At 55.3% G+C, this 20,855-nt stretch overlaps 1 protein-coding gene across 1 annotated transcript; it reads left to right on the top strand.

The window, feature by feature from the left end:
- The first annotated feature begins 1,923 nt into the window (after positions 1-1,923).
- TMEM240 (transmembrane protein 240) lies at positions 1,924-12,905 on the top strand. Its single transcript, XM_041463672.1, has 4 exons — positions 1,924-1,980; positions 2,135-2,241; positions 2,562-2,617; positions 12,757-12,905. The coding sequence occupies exons 1-4, from the start codon at positions 1,924-1,926 to the stop codon at positions 12,903-12,905; spliced, it is 369 nt and encodes a 122-aa protein (XP_041319606.1).
- The last annotated feature ends 7,950 nt before the right edge of the window (positions 12,906-20,855 follow it).

The raw sequence follows: 20,855 nt of genomic DNA, 5'->3' as shown, positions 1-20,855 counted from the left end.
TCCACCTCGCTGTGACAGCAACAACAACCAAACAAGCAGAAAGTTACCGCCTGGTCACTTCTTTTTCTTTTCTTTCCGTTTCCCCCAGCAGCTCCTAAACGTGACCTGAGCCCGCCAGCGCGGTGGAAAAAAAAACCAAAAAAAACCAACAAAAAAAAAAACGAATCACGACTTAGGGACAGAGCCGGGACAAAGTTCTTTGTGTCACAACACTGCCGGGCTCCCCCTGCGCCCCCCGACCTTTCCGGGGCACCGAGCGGGGCGGATTCGCAGCCGGGCTGGGATTCTCCCCCCGCTCCAGGAGCCGCCGCTGCATCCTCGGGCTCCTTTCGGCAGCGGGGCCGCGACCCCCGCGCTCCGTGCGGGCACCGGCGGCGGAGGAGGCGCGGGGGCTGCGCGGGGCTCGGACCCCCGGGCGGAGAGAGGGAAGGGAGGAGAGGGGAGGGGAGAGCCGGGGGGTCCCGGCGAGGGGCAGACCCCGGCAGGAGGAAGGGCGGGGTGAGGATGGCGTGCGGCTCTGGAAACGCGGCCAAGCGCCGCTGCCGGGGCTCGGCGTGCGGCTGCGGGGCGGGGGGAGCCCCGCAGGGCCGGCCCGCAGAGCTGGAGCTCGCCATGAGCCGCTCCCGGAGCAGCGCCTCCCCACGTAGGTAAATGGCCGGGGTGGGGTGGGGAGGGGGCGGCCGGAGCTGCCTGGGAGCATCTTCCCCCTCGCTGCATCCCGCATCCCTCCCCTGCATCCCGCATCCCTCCCCCGAGCGGAGCGGGGCTGCCGGCGGGGACAGCGCGGCCCCGAGCCCGGAGGGTTTGTGGGGCTGAGGGGTGTTTGGGGGGGTTTTTTTTTTTTTTTTTTTTTTTTTTTTTGGCGGGGGGTGAAGGTGGGCGCGGTGATTTGGGGGCTGGGGTATTTTATTTTTTTGATTTTTTTTTTTTTTTTAAATTTCCGATTTTTATTTGGCAGCGCTCGGCAGCGGGGATGATTTTGGGGAGGGTCGGCGGAGAGGATGCGATGAGGCTCCCCCGGCGTGGGTGATTTTTTTGCAGCCTGCCTCCTCCTCCCCCAGCCTCTCCCCCCACCCCGGGTTTGGCTGCCTCGCTTCCCAGTTGCTGCATGAAGGCTGTGCTCGCACCGGCGTGTGCCCGCTCCCGGAGCCGCGCACCCACCGCCACCGCGGGGCCAGCAGCGGGGGTGGAATTATTATTATTTTTTATATAAAAAAATACATATATATTTAATTTTTTTTTTTAATTTTTAATTTTTTATTTTTTTTTAAACCTGTCACCACATCCATCCTAGAACAATAAAAACCTAACGCCGGCAGGGCTCGGGAGCCCGCGGCATCCCCGGCACGGGGGAGTGCGTGTGTGTGCGCGGGGGGCGCCCCGCCGCCCCGCCGCTCCACCACCACCTCACCATCACCTCCCCGCCTCCCTTCCACCTTCCCCCCGCACTGTCCCTCAGCCCGGGCACCTCTGTGTGCGTGTGTGTGTGTGTGTGTGTGTGTGTGTGTCCCGCTCTTTTCTCGATGTCTGCCTCAGTGCCTGGCAATCAAACTGGAGCCAATGTTTTATTCCACCATCCAGAGCTGACCCGATGCCTTGGTTGTGGGCTCTTACAGGCAATAGCTTGCTTGATGGACTTTTAATTTTTAATTTTTTTTTTTTTTTAAACCTGTCACCACATCCATCCTAGAACAATAAAAACCTAACGCCGGCAGGGCTCGGGAGCCCGCGGCATCCCCGGCACGGGGGAGTGCGTGTGTGTGCGCGGGGGGCGCCCCGCCGCCCCGCCGCCCCCCGCCGCACCGCAGCGTGCGGGCAGCGAGCGCGATGCGCCCCGCGCTCGGCTCTGCGGAATAGCGCGGCCGCCGCTCGCCCTCCGCGGGCTGGGGGCGCACGGACCCGACCGCTGGCCATTCCCTCTTGATGTCCATGAATGCAAACACCATGATTTTCATGATCCTGGGCGCCTCTATCGTTATGGTAAGAGATTTTTTGCTTATCTCTGTGTGTGTGTGTGTGTGTGTGCCCCGCTCTTTTCTCGATGTCTGCCTCAGTGCCTGGCAATCAAACTGGAGCCAATGTTTTATTCCACCATCCAGAGCTGACCCGATGCCTTGGTTGTGGGCTCTTACAGGCAATAGCTTGCTTGATGGACATGAATGCGTTGTTGGACAGATTTCACAATTACATCCTACCGCACCTCCGGGGGGAGGACCGAGTTTGTCACTGCAACTGTGGAAGGTGAGTGACCTGCCGGGCGTCCCCTGCCCCCGGCCCTTCCCCGGGGAGGAGGTGACCAGGGACAGGAGCTGCTGCCTGCCAGCCGGGCTCCCATTTCTGCATTCTGCCCGTGTCTCACCTTCCCCGGCAGCTCCTGCATGAGCAGGGTGAGGGGGGGGTGGTGGTGGTGGTGGGGGTTGTTTGTTTTTTTTTTATTTTCTGGAAGAAGAGTTTTCTGTGGGTTTGGGAGCGCGTTTTCCTCTGTGTACAGGCGTTTGGGAGCCCCTGGGAGAGTGAGTAACTTTGATTTCAGCGTTTGTCAGTTTGCCTTTTGTCGCCAGCTGGGCCGTGGTGGTTGCCCAGGCTGTTTGTGCTCTGGGTGTTGCAGTTGGTGGTGGTTTGTGTGGCTCAGAAATGGAATGGGGCTCGGAGAAAGGAGAGGATCCCTGTCCAGGCTGGAACGTGGCTGCCTAGGAGCAAGGACAGAGTCGCTTGGTGGCTTTGCAATCAATCTTCCACCAGCTTTTCCTTCCCTGTGGCTTTTCCTCCTGGCCACAGCACCCTGAGGAGGCTGGGCTGTGCTTTGGGGTGAGCCAGGAGCGCTGTGCACAACTTCGTGCCTGGACAAACACCTGCCTCACTCTCCCCAAAAAACATCGCTCTCGTCGTTATCCCCGGAGCGCTCAGCTCAGAACTGGGATCTGCCTGCCCTGGAGCGTGTCCAGGCCCAGGGCTGAGCTCTGGGGAGGTGAATCTCACCCTGCCCTGCGGGACTGCTGTCCCCGAGGCCTGGCTCCCCTCCTGTGCCTGGTTACTCACTGCCTGTGGAGGAGGAGAGCACTGAGGCTGTGCCAGCTAAAGGACACGCTGGGAGAGCCCTCCCTTGTCACATCCAGCCTTTGGGGCTGAGCCGTGCCCCTGCTGGAGCTGCCAGCTCTGTCCTGTCTGCCTGTGTCACCTCCCCGTGGTGTTCCCAGAGCTGGGGTGTGCTGGGCTCCGTGAGGAGCTTTGCCTTCCTCGCCAGGGCTGCTCCTCATCCTCCTGGGACAGAGGAGGCAGCTCCAGGGCCAGGAGCAGCCAGGCCTGGGGCTGTGGCAGCACCCTCAGCTCCTGGGGCATCTCCCTCCTAAAGCCACTTGGAAAGGCAAAAACCTTCCAGAGCGTCTCCCACTTGCTTTTGGTGAGGATCTGCTTTTTCTGAGCTGGTTTTTCCTTGGTGTTTTTGGCTGGTTTGGGAGTTTTCCTCGGCTTCTTCCACCAGTTTTTCTGGCAGTGGTCGCAGCTCGTTTCAGGGCTGGTGCAGACGAGCTGCTGCTCCTGGTGTGGCTGTCATTTCATGCCAGGAGTGATTTGCTGAGGGAGAGGGCCTGGGAGGTGCTCTGGACTGGCTGAGCAGTGTCAGGGCTTGCTGGTGGCTTGGCTGAGTGTCCCCTGTGCCCAAGGCTGGGTTGGTGGCAGGGTCACCCCCCTGCTCTGCCCCTGTGCCTGCAGAGACGCTCTCGAGGCACACGGACTGCCCGTGGCACTCCCCACAAGCTCGTTTCCTGGAAAGTGCACAAAAAAACCTCCCAAACTGCCCGGCTGGGAGGTGAGGGGAGGCAAAAAGCAAAGTTGGTGCCTTGCCTCAGGTCTGTGGGAGTTGGCAGCAGTGGCTCCAGCCCAGGAGCCTGGTGTGAGCTGCTCCTCCCTGAGCAGGACATTTCCCTGGGCTGTGCCACCTGGTGCTGAGCTTTGCCCTGCCCTGCTGCCCCCCTGGCAGCGTTTGGAGCCCTCTGCTTCCCAGGCTGGCCTGTCCCCTCTGTCCCCAGCAGCCCTGAGCTCAGCCCTGGGCCAGGAGCAGCTCCTCCAGGCAGGGCTCGATGGAGAAGTTTGAATTTAAATTTGTCAAAAACCAGGAGTCCTCAGAGGAGGAGGAGGGAGCTGCAGCAGGGGATGGGAAAAAAAAATATCAGGAAATGTTGCAGAAATGAAAGGGAAGGAGGGGTTGGGATGGATGGAGATGGATGTGCAGTGGGCTGAGCTGCAATTAATGATCTCCCTCCTGCCCTGACCTGGCCCACCGGGTCGGGCAGACCCAATAATTCAGTCAGAAATGATTGCCCTCCTCCCCTCTCCTCTCCTGGCTGTCTCCTTCCCCAGTCTGGGTGGAATTGTCCAGCTGGATGTGAGTGCCTGGCCCTGGAAGTGCTCTCCAGGAGCTGGAATTTGGGTTTGAGGGGCTGGGGCTGTCCCAGGGGTGCTGCTGTGGGCAGGGAGGGCTGGCTCTGCGTGCCAGCCGTGCCAGGGCACGTGGAGAGCATCCCAGCTGGGAAAACTGCTGCCTCTGCTTGGGAAAGGGAGCTGAGCCCTGCCAGGCTGCCCTGGGTGATTCCTCAGCCTGATCCCACTCCTGGCACTGGGATCAGCCCTGGGTGATTCCTCATCCTGAATCCCGCTCCTGGCACTGGGATCAGCCCTGGGTGCATCCTCATCCTGGATCTCACTCCCTGGCACTGGGATCAGCCCTGCCAGGCTGTCCTGGGTAATTCCTCAGCCTAATCCCACTCCTGGCACTGGGATCAGCCCTGCCAGGCTGCCCTGGGTGCATCCTCATTCTGAATCCCACTCCCTGGCACTGGGATCAGCCCTGGGTGATTCCTCAGCCTAGACCCCACTCCTGGCACTGGGATGGTCCCAGCTCCTTGCTGGCACTCCCCTGTCCCTGTCCCTGTCCCCACCTCCAGCTCTGGCTGGAGCCGCTGTGCCAGGCTCCTGGGCTGGTCCCTGGGGTGCTGGCAGGCAGCAGCTGTGCCAGGCTGTGCCAGGCTGTGCCCACCTCCTGGGGGCTCTGGGAGCAGCCAGGGGCACTGCCAGCAGGGCTGGCTGCTCCTCACAGAGCTCCTGGGGCCGTGCCTGGGCTCTGTCCTGCTGGGCAGGGCTGAGCTTTGCCCTGTGCTCCCCTCGGAGGGAGCCTGGCCCAGCAGGATGGGCACAGGCAGTGCTGTACATTGGGTTTACAGGGGTTTTAACCATTCCGTACATTGTTTTTGCAGTGTTTTTAACCATTCTGTACATTTGCAGTGCTTTAAGCATTCTGTACATCGTTTTTGCAGTGTTTTAGGGCATTCTGTGCATTACTTTTGCAGTGTTTTAAGCATTCTGTACACTGTTTTTCAGTCTTTTCGGGCATTCTGTACATGGTTTTTGCAGTGTTTTAAGCATTCTGTGCATTGTTTTTCAGTGTTTTTAAGCATTGTCTGCATTGCTTTTTGCAGTGTTTTTAAAATTCTGCATAGTTTTACAGTGTTTTTGGGCATGCTGTACATTGTTTTTGCTGCCCCAGGGATGCTCCTGCTGCCCCTGGGATGTTCCTGTTTTAACCATTCTCTACATCGTTTTTGCAGTGTTTTTGGGCATTCTGTCCATGGTTTTTGCAGTGTTTTTGGGCATTCTGTCCATGGTTTTTGCAGTGTTTTTGGGCATTCTGTCCATGGTTTTTGCAGTGTTTTTGGGCATTCTGTCCATGGTTTTTGCAGTGTTTTTGGGCATTCTGTCCATGGTTTTTGCAGTGTTTTTGGGCATTCTGTCCATGGTTTTTGCAGTGTTTTTGGGCATTCTGTCCATGGTTTTTGCAGTGTTTTTGGGCATTCTGTCCATGGTTTTTGCAGTGTTTTAACCATTCTGTACATGGTTTTTGCAGTGTTTTAACCATTCTGTACATGGTTTTTAAGCATTCTGTACATGGTTTTTGGGCATTCTGTACATGGTTTTTGGGCATTCTATACATGGTTTTTGCAGTGTTTTTGGGCATTCTGTGTGTTGGCAGTGCCTGGCAAGCCCAGGACAGGGGGGAAGGGAAGCAGCCCCAAGTCCAGGCGCTGCTGGAGGCTGATCCCCCCCTCTCCCTTCCCTGGGTCAGGGCACTGGGGCTGTTTGCTGTGGTTTCAGGAGTGATCTGCTGAGTGAGAGGGGCTGGGAGCTGCTTCTGAGCTCTGTGGTGTCCTCTGGGAGCTGTGGCAGCTGTGAAAAGTTGTGTTTGAGGGTCCCAGGACGAGGGAAGAGATGAGGATCTTGACTCCACGTTTCAGAAGGCTGATTTATTCTATTATTGTATGATATTCTATTAAAATGATAAATTAAAATTTAGTATAGTATTCTATACTAAAAAGAATAGAGGGAAAAGGATCCATCAGGAGACTGGAAAGGACGGGAATGGAATGATGACAAAATCTTGTGACTGCTCACAGGTGGCTGGGATTGATCACCAAATAAAAACAATCCACATGGACTAATTGAAGCTGCTGTTGGCAAACCAACACCAGACCACATTCCACAGCCATCAAATAGTTAATTGTTTACATTTCCTTTCTGAAGCTTCTCAGCTATAATAGGAGAAAAATCCTAGCAAAGGATTTTCATAAAAATATCATGGTGGCACCTGTGCTTTGCCAGGGGTGTTTGATAAGGAGGTTAACTCGCTGCAGCATTCTCCAGTTCCAAATTAGCAACGTCAATGATAACCCCAAACTTACTCCAACTAATATTAACAAAACTGTGGCATTCCCATGCCCTCTGAATGGAGAGAAGCTGTGAGAGAAGACATAAAAATTGTTTTTTTCCTGCTTCTCTGCTTGTCTCACAGCTTCTCTCCGTTCAGAGGGCAGGAGAATACCACACAAAACTACAGTGGGATTTATTATTAATAATTAATACTTTAATAATTTATTATTATTTATAATAAAGTATTAAAAAACCCATCTGCAGTTGCTGACCACCCAAAGATGAATCCCACCGGTGATGATCTGCATTTTGCTTTATTCTTTGCAGAATTTTGGTTATTTCTTTTGCATCACGTTGGGGTGGCTGCCCTGGGCCTGGGGCTGTGGCAGCACCCTCAGCTCCTGGGGCATCTCCCTCCTAAAGCCACTTGGAAAGGCAAAAACCTTCCAGAGCGTCTCCCACTTGCTTTTGGTGAGGATCTGCTTTTTCTGAGCCGGTTTTTCCTTGGTGTTTTTGGCTGGTTTGGGGGCTCAGGCTGCCCTGGTGCCCATATTTGCAGTTTTTAGGTGGCCCTGAGGCTCTGCTGGCACTCAGGGAGCCTGGCTGGGCAGTGTCCCTGCTCTGCTGGCCCAGCCGGGCGTTCCCCCGAGCTCTGAGAGGTGACAAATGTGTCACCTGTGCAGGTGAGGTGTCACCACCGGGAGGGCAGAGCTGCCAGGGCATGGGAGAGCAGCCGGAGCTGGGAAAACTCTGCTGGGCAAGGAAGGGGAGCTGGGCTGGGCTGGGCTGGGCTGAGCTGGGCTGGGCTGGGCTGGGCTGGGCTGAGCTGGGCTGGGCTGGGCTGGGCTGGGCTGGGCTGGGCTGGGCTGGGCTGGGCTGGGCTGGAGAAGCAGCTCAGAGCCAGGGCTGGCACCTGAGAGAGCTGCTGGCTGTGACAGGGACAGTTCCTGTGGCACATCAGCCTCAGGAAGGGGTGACAGCGTGGGTGACAGCATGGGTGACAGCCAGGGGTTACAGCTATGGGTGACAGCATGGGTGACAGCCACAGGTGACAGCCAGGGGTGATAGCCTGGGGTGACAGGCAGGGGCGACTACCAGGGGTGGCAGCCACAAGTGACAGCCTGGGGTGACTGCCAGGGGTGACAGAGAGGTGACAGACAGGGGTGACAGCGTGGGTGAAAGCCACAGGTGACAGCCATGGGTTACAGGCAGGGGTGGCAGCCACAGGTGACAGGCAGGGGTGACAGTCATGCTCCCTGCAGGGATGTGGCTGCTGGAGCTGATCCCTGGGTGAGCTTGGCACTCTCCATGCCAGCCTGTGGAGGCTCCAGGCTTTCCAAACCCCTGTGCCAGGCTGTCCAAACTCCCTGTGCCTGTGCCAGGCTGTCCCAACCCCCGTGCCAGGCTCCCAGCCCGCTGTCCCTCCCTGCCCGGGCAGGGCTGTCCCCAGGGCTGGCCAGGACTGCTCCATCCCGGGCAGCAAAGGGTCCCTGTGCTGGCTGCTGCCAAGCACAGCAAAAACACCAAAGGGTGTCCTAGGGGAGCAGTGACACCTGGGGGGAGCAGGGACACCTGGGGGGAGCAGGTGACACCTGGAGGGAGCAGTGACACCTGGGGGGAGCAGGTGACACCTGGGGGGAGCAGGGACACCTGGGGGGAGCAGGGAACACCTGGAGGGAGCAGGGACACCTGGACAGAGCAAGGAGCCACCAAAAGAGCCCCGTGAGCTCCCAAGTGGCTGCTCCAGAGAGAGCAGGGCCCTGCTGAGCTCTGGTGTGTTTGCTCCTCGTCTCTGCCCTTCTGGGCGACCTTGGCTGTCTGTCCCTCCCAGGAGCAGGGCTGGCAGCGGTGGCAGGAGTGTCACCTGGGTGCCAGCAGCCTGCAGCAGGGCCCTGCCAGCCTCGGGCCAGCCCTGCTGCCCCCGGGATGCTCCTGCTGCCCCAGGGATGTTCCTGCTGCCCCCGGGATGCTCCTGTTCTCCCACCTGCTCCCCCCGGGCTCTGCCCCAGGAGGGGAGGGATCTGCCCTGAGAGCAGAGCCTGGGGACGCTGCCATGCCCCGGGCTGGGCACAGGAATGTGTGAGGAGCCTGCTGAGAAGGTCCCCAGGGTCAGGCAGGGAGGGGACAGGGTGACTCTGCCTCCCCCCAGCCCCGCCCGGGCCCCGGCTGAGCCCCAAATCCCCAAATGCCCAGATCCCCAAATCCGGCCGCGGCTGCCCCGGGGCAGGGCTCGGTCCGGCCGGGATGTGGCGGCTGCAGCGGGAGCCCGGCACTTGTGACGTGGCTGTCACTGTCACCTGCCCGGGAGGGAGCCGGGCTCGGCCGGAACAGCGGCGCCTCCCTGTCCCCATCCCTGTCCCCATCGCTGTCCCTGTCCCCATCCCTGTCCCCATCCCTGTCCCTGTCCCCATCCCTGTAGCTGTCCCCATCGCTGTCCCTGTCCCCATCCCTGTAGCTGTCCCCATCGCTGTCCCCATCTGTGTTCCTGTCCCCATCCCTGTCCCCATCGCTGTCCCCATCCCTGTCGCTGTCCTCGTCCCTGACGCTCAACCCCATCCCTGTCGCTGTCCCCCATCTCTGTCCCCATCCCTGTCACTCTCCTCATCCTGTTCTCATCCCTGTCCCCGTCGCTGTCCCCATCGCTGTCCCTATCCCCATCCCTGTCCCCATCGCTGTCCCTATCCGTATCCCTGTCCCCGTCCCCATCGCTGTCCCCACCCCCGTCCCTGTCCTTGTGCCCATCCCTGTCGCTGTCCCCGTCCCTGTCCTTGTGCCCATCCCTGTCGCTGTCCCCGTCCCTGTCCTTGTGCCCATCCCTGTCGCTGTCGCTGTCGCCGTGTCCAGCCCCCCGCGCCTTTCCCCGCCGCGCTGTGGCTGCAGCAGCGCCGCTCACCCAAGGTCACCGCAGGGGACAATAGCGCTGGGGACAGCCCGGCAGCGACAGAGCCCGGAGCCTCCCCTGTGCCACAGCGGGCACACACGCCGACCTGTCTGTCTGTCTGTCTGTCTGTCACCCGAGCCGGGTGGCAGCAGAGCCACCGGGAGCTGCTCCGGGAGCTGCTGGCCCGGCTGGGCTGGGATTTCTGTCCCTGCCACTTCTGTCTGTCCCTGCCATCTCTGTCCCCTGTGGAAGCTCCAGCACAGCCAGGGTGGGCACAGCTCGGGATATTTTGGGATTCCCTAAAGGTGGGCACAGCTCAGGATATTTTGGGATGCCCTAAAGGTGGGCACAGCTCGGGGAATTTTGGTGTCCCCCGAGGGTGGGCACAGCTGAGGACAGGAGGTGGCACAGGGCTAGCCTGGCAGCAGCTGGAGCTGCCCAGGAATTGCCCTCAGGAATTATTTGGTTCGTCCTTCTCTTGTGAATGATCACGGGCAGAGCCTGGGCTTGGCTGGTGAGTGGCACGTGTGGCACCTCTGTCACGGGGATTTGGGGACAGTGGGAGATGTGTGTGCAGGGATTTGGGGACAGGGGGACAGTGGGAGACGTGTGCAGGGATTTGGGGACAATGGGAGCTGTATGCTGGGATTTGGGGACAGTGGGAGATGGGTGCTGGGATTTGGGAACATGGGGGATGTGTGCAGGGATTTGGGGACAGTGGGAGCTATGTGCAGGGATTTGGGGACAGAGGGACACGGGAGGTGCTTGCCTGTGCTCATGGGACCCCTCCCAATCCTTTGGGGTTCCCCGTCCTTCCTGCAGCCCCTCCCCGGATTTCCCAGTGCCAGGAGAGGAACAATCCCCGTTCCCAGCCTGGGGAGCAGGGCACCCTCAGCCCTGCTGCCACCAGAGCTGCCACCTCCCTTCCCTCCCTTCCCCGGTGACAATGGGGGCTGCAGGGGCTGGTGGCCACCGCGGGGCCCGTGCCAGCCCCGTGCCAGCCGAGGTGGCACGGGTGGCCCCGTTAGGGCACGGCTGAGGTCGGGGCTGTCTGGGGAAGGCTCTCGGAGCTTTGTTTGTGTCAATATTTGGACTTTTCTCAGCCGTGATTATGGAGCAACCTGCGCCTCATGAATATTCAGAGCATCAGAGCCTGCCGGGCTCTGCCAGGGGAGGGGACAGGGACGGGGACACGGGGACAGGGGGCACTGGGACAGCCTGGACTGGGGGAACTGGGGGTGCCAGGGCTGTGCTGGTGGAGGGCAGTGGGGCTGGGCATCACCTGCATGGGGCTGTGGTCACTCCAGTGCCACCTGTGCCACCTGGGCAGGGACAGTGCCACCAGTGCCACCTGGGCAGGGATAGTGCCACCTGTGCCACCTGGGGCAGGGCAGTGCCACCAGTGCCACCTGGGCAGGGACAGTGCCACCTGTGCCACCTGGGGCAGGGCAGTGCCACCAGTGCCACCTGGGCAGGGACAGTGCCACCTGTGCCACCTGGGGCAGGGCAGTGCCACCAGTGCCACCTGGGCAGGGACAGTGCCACCTGTGCCACCTGGGGCAGGGACAGTGCCACCAGTGCCACCTGGGGCAGGGCAGTGCCACCTGTGCCCATACTGGTGTCAACTCCCCACACTTTAAAGGATTTAGCCTCTGAGTTTAGGATGAAATATGGCTTCACGTTTTCTGATTTATTTCTTGCTTGCTTTCTCATGTTCATCTTCCTCATCTTCATCGTCTTCTCATCTTCTCATCTTCATCTTCTTCCTGGTCTTCATCATCCTCATCATCTTCATCTTCATCTTCCTCATCTTCATCTTCCTCATCTTAATTGTCTTCTCATCTTCGTCATCTTCATCTTCCTCATCCTCGTCTTCCTCATCTTCTCCTTCATCGTCTTCTCATCTTTGCATCTTCATCGTCTTCTCATCTTCATCATCTTCCTGATCTTCATCATCCTAATCATCTTCATCTTCCTCATCTTCATCTTCATCTTCCTTGTCTTCAGCTTCCTCGTCTTCAGCTTCCTCACCTTCATTGTCTTCTCATCTTCATCTTCCTTGTCATCTTCATCCTCATCTTCCTCATCTTTATCTTCATCTTCTTCTTCATCTTCCTCATCATCCTCATCTTCATCATCTTTTCATCTTCTCATCTTCATCATCTTCCTGGTCTTCATCATCCTCATAATCTTCATCTTCATCTTCCTCATCCTCATCTTCATCTTCCTCATCATCCTTGTCTTCATCTTCCTCACCTTCGTCTTCTCATCTTCTCATCTTCCTCATCTTCGTCATCCTCCTCTTCTCATCTTCATCATCTTCCTGGTCTTCATCTTCATCACCTTCATCTTCATCATATGCCTTATCTTCATCATCTTCATCTTCATAGTCTTCAACATCCTCCTCATTTTCATCATCTTCTCATCTTCCTCCTCCTCCTCCTCCTCTTCTCATCTTCATCATCCTCCTTCTCTTCTCATCTTCATAATCTCCTCTTCATCATCTTCTCATTTTCATCATCTTCATCATCTTCTTATCTTCTCATCTTCCTCATCTTCTCCTCTTCCTCCTCCTCCTCCTCATCTTCTAATCTTCTTCCTCATCTCCTCTTCCTCCTCATCCTCCTGGGGACAGAGAGTCCTGGGGATGGACACACAGCCCTAGGGGACAGAAAAACAGAGCCTTGGGGACACCGAGCCCTGGGGACAGACACACAGCCCTGGTGACACCGAGCCCTGGTGACACTGAGCCCTGGGGACAGACACACAGCCCTGGTGACACTGAGCCCTGGTGACAGCCCTGGTGACACCGAGCCCTGGTGACACTGAGCCCTGGGGACAGACACACAGCCCTGGTGACACTGAGCCCTGGTGACACCGAGCCCTGGGGACAGACACACAGCCATGGTGACACCGAGCCCTGGGGACAGACACACAGCCATGGTGACACAGCCCTGGTGTCACCAAGCCCTGGTGACACAGCCATGGTGACACCGAGCCCTGGTGGCACACAGCCCTGTGTCCCCGAGCCCTAGTGACACAGCCCTGGTGACACCGAGCCCCTGGGGACAGACACACAGCCCTGTGTCCCCGAGCCCTGGTGACACTGAGCCCTGGGGACAGACACACAGCCCAGGTGACACCAAGCCCTGACCGCGTGTCCCCGTTCCCCGCAGACTCCTCGTGGTCGTGGATCCCGCGCTTCTGTAAGCTGAAGGAGCTGCGCAAGCGTCACCCGCGGCAGTACGAGGAGCCCACGGGCAACATGGTGCACATCAAACAGAAGCTGTACCACAACGGGCACCCCAGCCCCCGGCACCTCTGAGGGACCCAGCCGGCTTTTAACCACACACAGGACTCCTCTTCCTCCCGGGAGCTGCCTCTGGATTGTCCCCAAGCCAGCTGAGGACACGGATTTCTTTTCGGGATGTCCGCGGGTGGACGCGCCACCATGCACAACTAAGCCGGTCCTGGGGCTTTGCACTGTGTTCCACGTTTTATTGTCAGACTCGTGTATATATGTAAAAAAAAACCAAGACAAACAGGAAAAAAAAAAAGAGAGAAAAAAGAGATTTGCATTATAATTTCAACCCCCACCCCGTTTTCCCGGCTGTCCTGCGCATCCTGCTGGGAATGCTGGCCGAGGGATGGAGGTGGGACAGCACCGAGAAGATGCAGAGTGTCTCCTCCAGGAGCTCCAGCCCCCCAAAATTTCTTTGCCCCTCCCGTGGCTGAAGGGCCTGGCTGGTCGCAGGTTTGGATGGGGGGAAGGCACGGTGTCCCATTTTTGGGGTTTTTTTTTGGTTTTTCACGTCCCGGGGCGTTGCTGCGGGAAAAGGAAGGGCTGGGAATGTGCCAGAGGTTTGTTGTTTGCGTTGCTGCCACTGAAACCTGCCTTAAGCAACCCCACCTCGGAGCCAGGGGACAGGGGCTGCTGCTGCTGCTGCTTTGGTGGCACCTTGGGGGGTGGCACCTTGGGTGGTGGCACCTTGGGTGGTGGCACCTTTGGTGGTGGCACCTTGGGTGGCACCTTGGGTGGTGGCAGGGCTGCTGTGCGTCACTAGAGGAGGGTGGGATGTGTCGGGTCTGATTCATCAACACCCCCCAGCCCTTGGCTGGGAGGAAAGGAGCTGCTCTGGCCCTCTTCCTGCAGGGTGAGCCTGGTTAAAACACCCCAAAGTCTGGTTAAAACACCCCAAAACCCCAAAGAGTAGCACAGAGGGAACCCTGAGCAGGGTGAGCCTGGTTAAAACACCCCAAAAACCTGGTGAAAACACCCCAAACCCCAAAACCCAGCACAGAGGGGGCCCTGAGCAGGGTGAGCCTGGTTAAAATACCCCAAAAACCTGGTTAAAACACCCCAAAACCCAGCACAGAGGGAGCCCTGAGCACGGTGAGCCTGGTCAAAACACCCCAAAACCCCAAAGGGCAGCAAGAGGAGGTCCTGAGAAGCCTCTTCTTGTAGGGTGAGCCTGATTAAAACATCCCCAAACCCCAAAAACCAGCACAGAGGGAGCCCTGAGCACGGTGAGCCTGGTCAAAACACCCCAAAACCCCAAAGGGCAGAACAAAGGGGGCCCTGAGCAGCCTCCTGTAGGGTGAGCCTGGTTAAAACACCCCAAAAACCTGGTGAGAACACCCCCAAACCCCAAAACCCAGCACAGAGAGGCCCCTGAGCAAGGTGAACCTGGTTAAAACACCCCAAAAACCTGGTGAGAACACCCCCAAACCCCAAAACCCAGCACAGAGGGGGCCCTGAGCAGCCTCACTCCTGCTGCACCCCCTTCTTGCGGGGCAGACACCAAGCCCAAATTTCTCCCCAATTGTCCCCAAAGTTGAGTTTATCCATGAGGAAGCTCCAAACGTGCTGCTGCTGGGGTGGGTTTTGGGGTGTGGATGGGGCCGAGGCTCCGAGGGCAGTGTCCCCACCCCAAAATCTCCTTTTAGGGCCAGCAGGGGCTGTGGGGTGGCTGCTGCCTGGGCTGGGCTGGGCAGAGAGGATTTGTGAGCAGGGATAAAAAGGGAAATTCCACCCCCAGGAATCTGAACCCTCATCATTTCCCCTCCTTTCATCGTTGTGTGTCCTGTGGGTTGGTGCAGAAATGGGGAAAACACCCAGAACTAAAGGATTGCCAGAAAAATCTCTTTTTTTTCTTGACATTCTCAGTGGCCTCCTGCTGTTTGATGGCAGGGAAAGGACACCACAACTCCTGCTCGCCCCTCCCTGCTCCAGTTTCTGTGTTTTGGGGTCATTTTTAAAATTCCCTATGCCCAGTTCAGTTAATTACAAGCCCCAAAACTGCCCAAATATTCCCATTTTTCTGCCATTCCCACTTTTGCTATTCCCTAGTGCCTCTTGTCTTGGAGCCCCAGGTTTTTTTCTGGACCTGAATAATTTCCTGGTCCATATTTCTGTCTGTCTGTCATTCCTGGCTGTGATGTCCAGAATTCCTTAGGATCCAAGGAATGACTTTTCCTTGAGTAGTTATCAACAAGTGGCGACAGCATTTTGTAGGGGAGAAAATTCCAATAGGAAAAGGACAAATATTGAGTCCCTGGAACTGGTTATGTGAAAAAAGGGAGGAAAAAAAAGCACTTTAAATCAAATTTTCCACTGACTAAACTCAGACTGAATGTAAAGCCTGGCTCTGCCCTGCTCTAGCAGCTGAGCTTGGTTGAAATATTAAAAATTCAGCAGTTGGAAAGGGTGAAGTGGTGGCTCACACCTGTTAAGTTTGATCTGGTTGATCCATGGCAAAATTTCATAAAAAATTGAGGCTCTGGAAGAGGGGAAAAAAATTTCTATATAATAAAAATGTTCCTGTTGTATAAAAAGAGATTTTTAAAAATCTGCTGGGTCTGGAGCTCTCACCTTTTGAACGTTTCTCTTGCTCAAACTTAGGCAAAAAAAAAAAAAAAAAAAAAAAAAAAAAAAAAAAAAAAAAAAAACCCAAAAAACCCCCAAATAAGAAATATTCTCAGTGCAATTAAATGTACTGGGAATAATTCACTTAAATCCAGGGAAACCAGACAGGTTTTGTGGAGCACACACAAAACCAGTGGGATTAATCCTGGAGAATGATCATTTTTTATTAATGAGGGCCAAAATTCCTTCCTGTGCAGGGAGGGAATCCTGACCCAGCAGATCTGCACACTAAAAATACCCCCCAAAACCCCCAAAATAGGAGAGTTTTCCCCAAAAGCCACAGGTCTGCCCTGCCTCCTCTTTGGGGAGCGAGGTGCCAAGGCTCCCAGAGAAGCAGAAGGTGAAGGAGGAAGCTGGGTTTGGGATGTTAGAGCTGAGTTTTGGGGTGTTAGAGCTGAGTTTTGGGGTATTAGATCTGTTTTTGGGGTGTTAGAGCTGGTTTGGGGTGTTAGAGCAGGTTTTGGGATGTTAGAGCTGAGTTTTGGGGTGTTAGAGCTGGGTTTTGGGGTATGAGATCTGTTTTTGGGGTGTTAGAGCTGGTTTTGGGTGATAGAGCTGAGTTTTGAAGTGTTAGAGCTGGTTTTGGGGTGTTAGAGCTGGTTTGGGGTGTTAGAGCTGAGTTTTGGAGTGTTAGAGCAGGTTTTGGGGTGTTAGAGCTGGTTTTGAAATGTTGCAGCTGGTTTTTGGGGTGTTACAGCTGGTTTCAGATCTGGGTTTAGGGTTTCAAATCTGGGTTTCAGCTCTGGGGTTTAGGGTTTCAGGTCTGGGGCTCAGATTTGGGTTTTAGAGTTTCAGGTCTGGGTTTCAGGGTTTCAGTGGGATGGAAAGCAGGGAATTGGATTGTCTGTGGGACAGGGACACGGGGAATTGTCTGTGGGGCAGGGACACGGGACTGCTGCTGCCACCCTGGGCTGGGTGAAGGTGACAAATCCCCTCAGTCCAGCTCCCCGGGGAGCCCAGGAGGACGAGAGGCAGAGAGTGAACTTCCTGAGGAAAAGGAGAGGAAAAACTCCAACAAAAAGGGGCAGGAGAGGAGAGGAGAGGAGAGGAGAGGAGAGGAGAGGAGAGGAGAGGAAGAGAGAAAGAGAAAAAGGAGAGGAAGGAGAGGAAGGAGAGGGAAGCAGAGGAGAGGAAACGGAGGAAAAGGAAGCAGAGAAGAGGAAGAAGAGGAGAGAGAGGAAGGAGAGGAAGAAGAGGAAAGGGAAGCAGAGGAGAGGAAGAAGAGGAGAGGGAAGCAGAGGAAGCAGAGGAGAGGGAAGTGGAGGAAAAGGAAGCGGAGGAGAGGAAGAAAATGAGAGGAAGAAAAGGAGAGGGAAGCAGAGGAAGCAGAGGAAAGGGAAGCAGAGGAGAGGAAGAAGAGGAGAGGGAAGCAGAGGAGAGGGAGCAGAGGAGAGAAAGAAAAGGAGAGGAAGAAGAGGAGAGGGAGCAGAGGAAGCAGAGGAAAGGGAAGCAGAGGAGAGGAAGAAGAGGAGAGGGAGAAAAGGCGAGGAAGAAGAGGAGAGGGAAGCAGAGGAAGCAGAGGAGAGGGAAGATGTGGCAGAGCCAGGACAGCTGCTCGCCCTGCCGGGCTGTGGGGAGCCTGCAGTGTGTCCGTGTGTCCTGAGCTGTCTGTGTGTCACCGCGTGCCCCGCACGGAGCCCGTCCCCCCTCTGGCACCCATTTCTGTCCCAAAGGGGGGTCCCAGCTCCGGCCCCTCCTGGCACTCCCAGCAGGGTCCCTGCACTCACTCCGGGGAGGCTTTTCACTCCTGAAACACCTGGGGTGCCCTGATCGTTCATCCTTTTTTTCTTTTTTCTTTTTTTTTTTCCTCTGCACCCAAACCACTTCTGCGTGCATCAGGCAGGGACAGGCACAGCCCAGACATTACCAGAGAGAGAGAGAGATTAAACTCTGCTCTGAGTCTAACCACAGAATCATCTCTACTGTGGTTGAAAAGCAATAATGGCTAATTTTATTTTTTAAATTTATTTATTAAATCCACTTGCACAGGCAGATTTCACCCAGGGCTTTGTGCTCTGCAGTGGCTGAGGGGAGCAGCTGAAGGTGCAGAGAGCTTGGGGTGGGGGAGGCAATAGAAAAAGCACACTGTGATTTTATTTGGGTCAACAAGTGAGTGTATTTCAGCCATTCCTTCCCTTTCAACAAGATGTTTGTATAATAGAGAACCAGTCCAGCTCCTGGAACCAAGCCCATCCTTTGCTGTTTGTCAGTAAAATAGTTTTTTGCATGTTTTGCATCTGAGTGGTTTTTTTTTTCCCCCCAACCCTTTGAACCCAGTGAATCTTTCAAAAATTGGGGCACCCTCAGAGCAGCAGCTCCCCAGTTTTTGGGCAGGGGGGTGACAGGGGGCTGGGAAGGTGTGGGGAGACCTGTCCTGACTGCTGAGGAAAGGCTGTGGGATTCCCCCAGTTCTGGGACAGATTTTTGGCTCCTGCTGGCTGGGGAAACAGCGAAGCTCCGAGATCCAAAACTGATTTAAAAGGAAAATATTTCACTGTTCAATTTTGGGTGCAAGCTGCCTGCAGAGAGGAGCCTGAGCCTCTGGTGCCCCTGGAGAAGGGCAGGAAAAGCAGGAAAAGCAGAGGAATTTCAGGGCCTTTGGCACAGAAAAGAGAAGTGGGATCATTTCCCATCCCAGCAGGACTGAAATCTGCAGCACATCTCCAACATCTGCTCCTTGCTGGCCCCACAGAGCAGCTCCGAGCCCGCCTGGGGCTCCCACCCGGCACAAAAATGCTGCTGCAGGATCTGTCCCACTGCTGTGGGCACATCTGGGCACATCTGGGCACATCTGGGCACACCTGGGCACATCTGGGCATACCTGGGCACACCTGGACACACCTGGGCACACCTGGACACACCTAGGCACACCTGGGCACATCTGGGCACACCTGGGCACATCTGGGCATACCTGGACACACCTGGACACACCTGGGCACACCTGGGCACATCTGGGCACACCTGGACACATCTGGGCACACCTGGGCACGTCCCAGGCTCGGTGCAGGCAAAGCAGAGCAGAAAATGAACCCCAGCACCCAAGAGAAGACTGTGAGTGGTTTGCCCAGGAATCCATCTGGGAATTTTGGGGATTTTTTTTTTTTTTTTGGGAATAAAATTGGGGATTTTTGGGGAATGGATTTGGGAAGTTTCTGGGAATTTGTGGGATTTTTTGGGAATAAAATTGGGGATTTTTTGGGAATGGATTTGGGAAGTTTCTGGGTATTTGGGGGATTTTTTGGGAATAAAGTTGGGGATTTTTTTGGGAATGGATTTGGGGATTTTTTAGGAATGGATTAAGGGATTTTTTGGAGAATTTTGTGGGTTTTTTGGGAATGGATTAGGGGATTTTTTTGAGAATTTTGGGGATTTTTTGGGAATGGATTTGGGGATTTTTTTTTTTTTTTTAAATTTGGGGGATTTTTAAAATGGATTTGTGGATTTTTTTGGGAATGGATTTGGGGAGTTTCTGGGAATTTGCTCTCCAGCACAAAACACCATTCATAAATGGGAAAGAATAAAAGAATAAAGTGCTGCTGGCTCATCCCTCGGCCCTGCCTGCAGTGGTGCCACCCCCTCGGGGACATTGGTGACCCTGGAGGTGACAGGGAGCCAGGGACAATCCCTGCACTGAAATCTGGGATGGGGCAGGAGGTCAGGGGGACAGGGAGCTTTCTGTCCCTGCTGCCACTTCATGGGACAGCAGCAGGGCATGGAATCACCTCCAGGGCAAGGAATCACCTCCAGGAGATGGAATCACCTCCAGGGCAAGGAATCACCTCCAGGAGATGGAATCACCTCCAGGAGATGGAATCACCTCCAGGAGATGGAATCACCTCCAGGACAAGGAATCACCTCCAGGGCAAGGAATCACCTCCAGGAGATGGAATCACCTCCAGGACAAGGAATCACCTCCAGGAGATGGAATCACCTCCAGGGCATGGAATCACCTCCAGGGCATGGAATCACCTCCAGGACAAGGAATTGCTTCCAGGGAGAGGGGCAAGGACTGGCTTGGCAAGGCAGGATTAGGGGAGTTGGGAGCAGCAGGGCTGGGGATGAAACAACAGCACAAAGTGTGACAGGTGACAGTTTTTTTCTTATTAAAAATATTCTAATGATTTTATTCTATTTCTTATTAGTCTTTAATTACTATTAACAAATTTCTTCTTATACCCTTTTAAAATTTAAAATTTTTACTTTTGCCTGGGGAGGGAATTGCAGGTTTAGGGCACAGTCAGGGATTGGAATCCCTAAAATCATTCCTTGGCAGGGGGGTTTAGCAGTGGCTCTGCTCAGCTCCCATCTCCTGGGGTTTGACAGAAATAATTTTAGTCAAATCATACCTGGAATTATTTCTGTCCAGCCCCAGGAGATGGGAGCTGAGCAGGAAAGGGAAAGCCTGGAATAACTAATCCTGAGCCAGGATTAACCAGGAATAACCAGTCCTGACTGAAGGACAACTACACCTAGGCTGAAAGGGAAGGGGGAAAAAGGGGGATTTGAGTAATTTTAATAATTCTGAACATGAAATGTGTGGTTTGGCTGGACAGAGATTCCCTCTCCAGCCCACAGCAATGCACCTGGCTCCAGGTGAGTGGCACAGGGCCACAAAAATTAGGAGCAGGTTCTCAAGTGCCTCTCCACGTTCTGCCAAGGGAAAATAGCAGGGAATTTTGTGGGGGATGCTGGCAGCCCAGGCAGGGAGGGTTTGCAGCCTCAGGAATTATTTCCTGGTGTCCCACAAGGACAGGGACAACAGGAAATGATTCTCTCACCAGCTCCTGCCAGGGAAGAGCTCAGGATGGACCAAGTGGGGCTGGTGGCAGCTCCTGGGTGAGAACAGCTCAGCAAGCTACTCAAGGGCACAGATCTAGGTCAGGCCAACATGCTTGAGCTGTGTAGCTACAGAAGAGGCCTCAGAGCAGAGCACAGAGTTCAAATCCAGTTCAAACACAGAGAAAAAAAAAATCAGGAGATTTTCTAACCAGTCTCTCATATGCACAGAAGAACAAATGTCATCTCATCAAGACAGGCTCGTGCTCAGGGTTTGACAATGGCACATTTTCCCAGCTGTTCCACAAATGCAGCAGAAAATTTGTGTGGCAGGAGGAGCCTGATGGCAGCAGTGGGAGCAAACAAGCCCCACTCATCTCTCTCTTCAGACCATGCTGCATCTGTGTGCCCCAAACTCATCTCTCCACAGGAAAAAGTGGTTTAGTTGGGGGAAAAATATATGGGGCTGCTCTCAGACCACTTGTGTTGATTCCAGCTCAACCAGTGAATCCCCCCAAATCCACATTTCTAAGAAAAATTTACTCTGAAGGGTAACTCAAGTGAGCAAGGAGC

The sequence above is a fragment of the Pyrgilauda ruficollis genome, unplaced genomic scaffold, assembly GCF_017590135.1.
Source record: "Pyrgilauda ruficollis isolate IOZ18807 unplaced genomic scaffold, ASM1759013v1 scaffold169, whole genome shotgun sequence".
NCBI lineage: Eukaryota > Metazoa > Chordata > Aves > Passeriformes > Passeridae > Pyrgilauda > Pyrgilauda ruficollis.
Note: the sequence above shows the minus strand (reverse complement) of the source record. Positions and strands in the feature narration are given on the sequence as shown.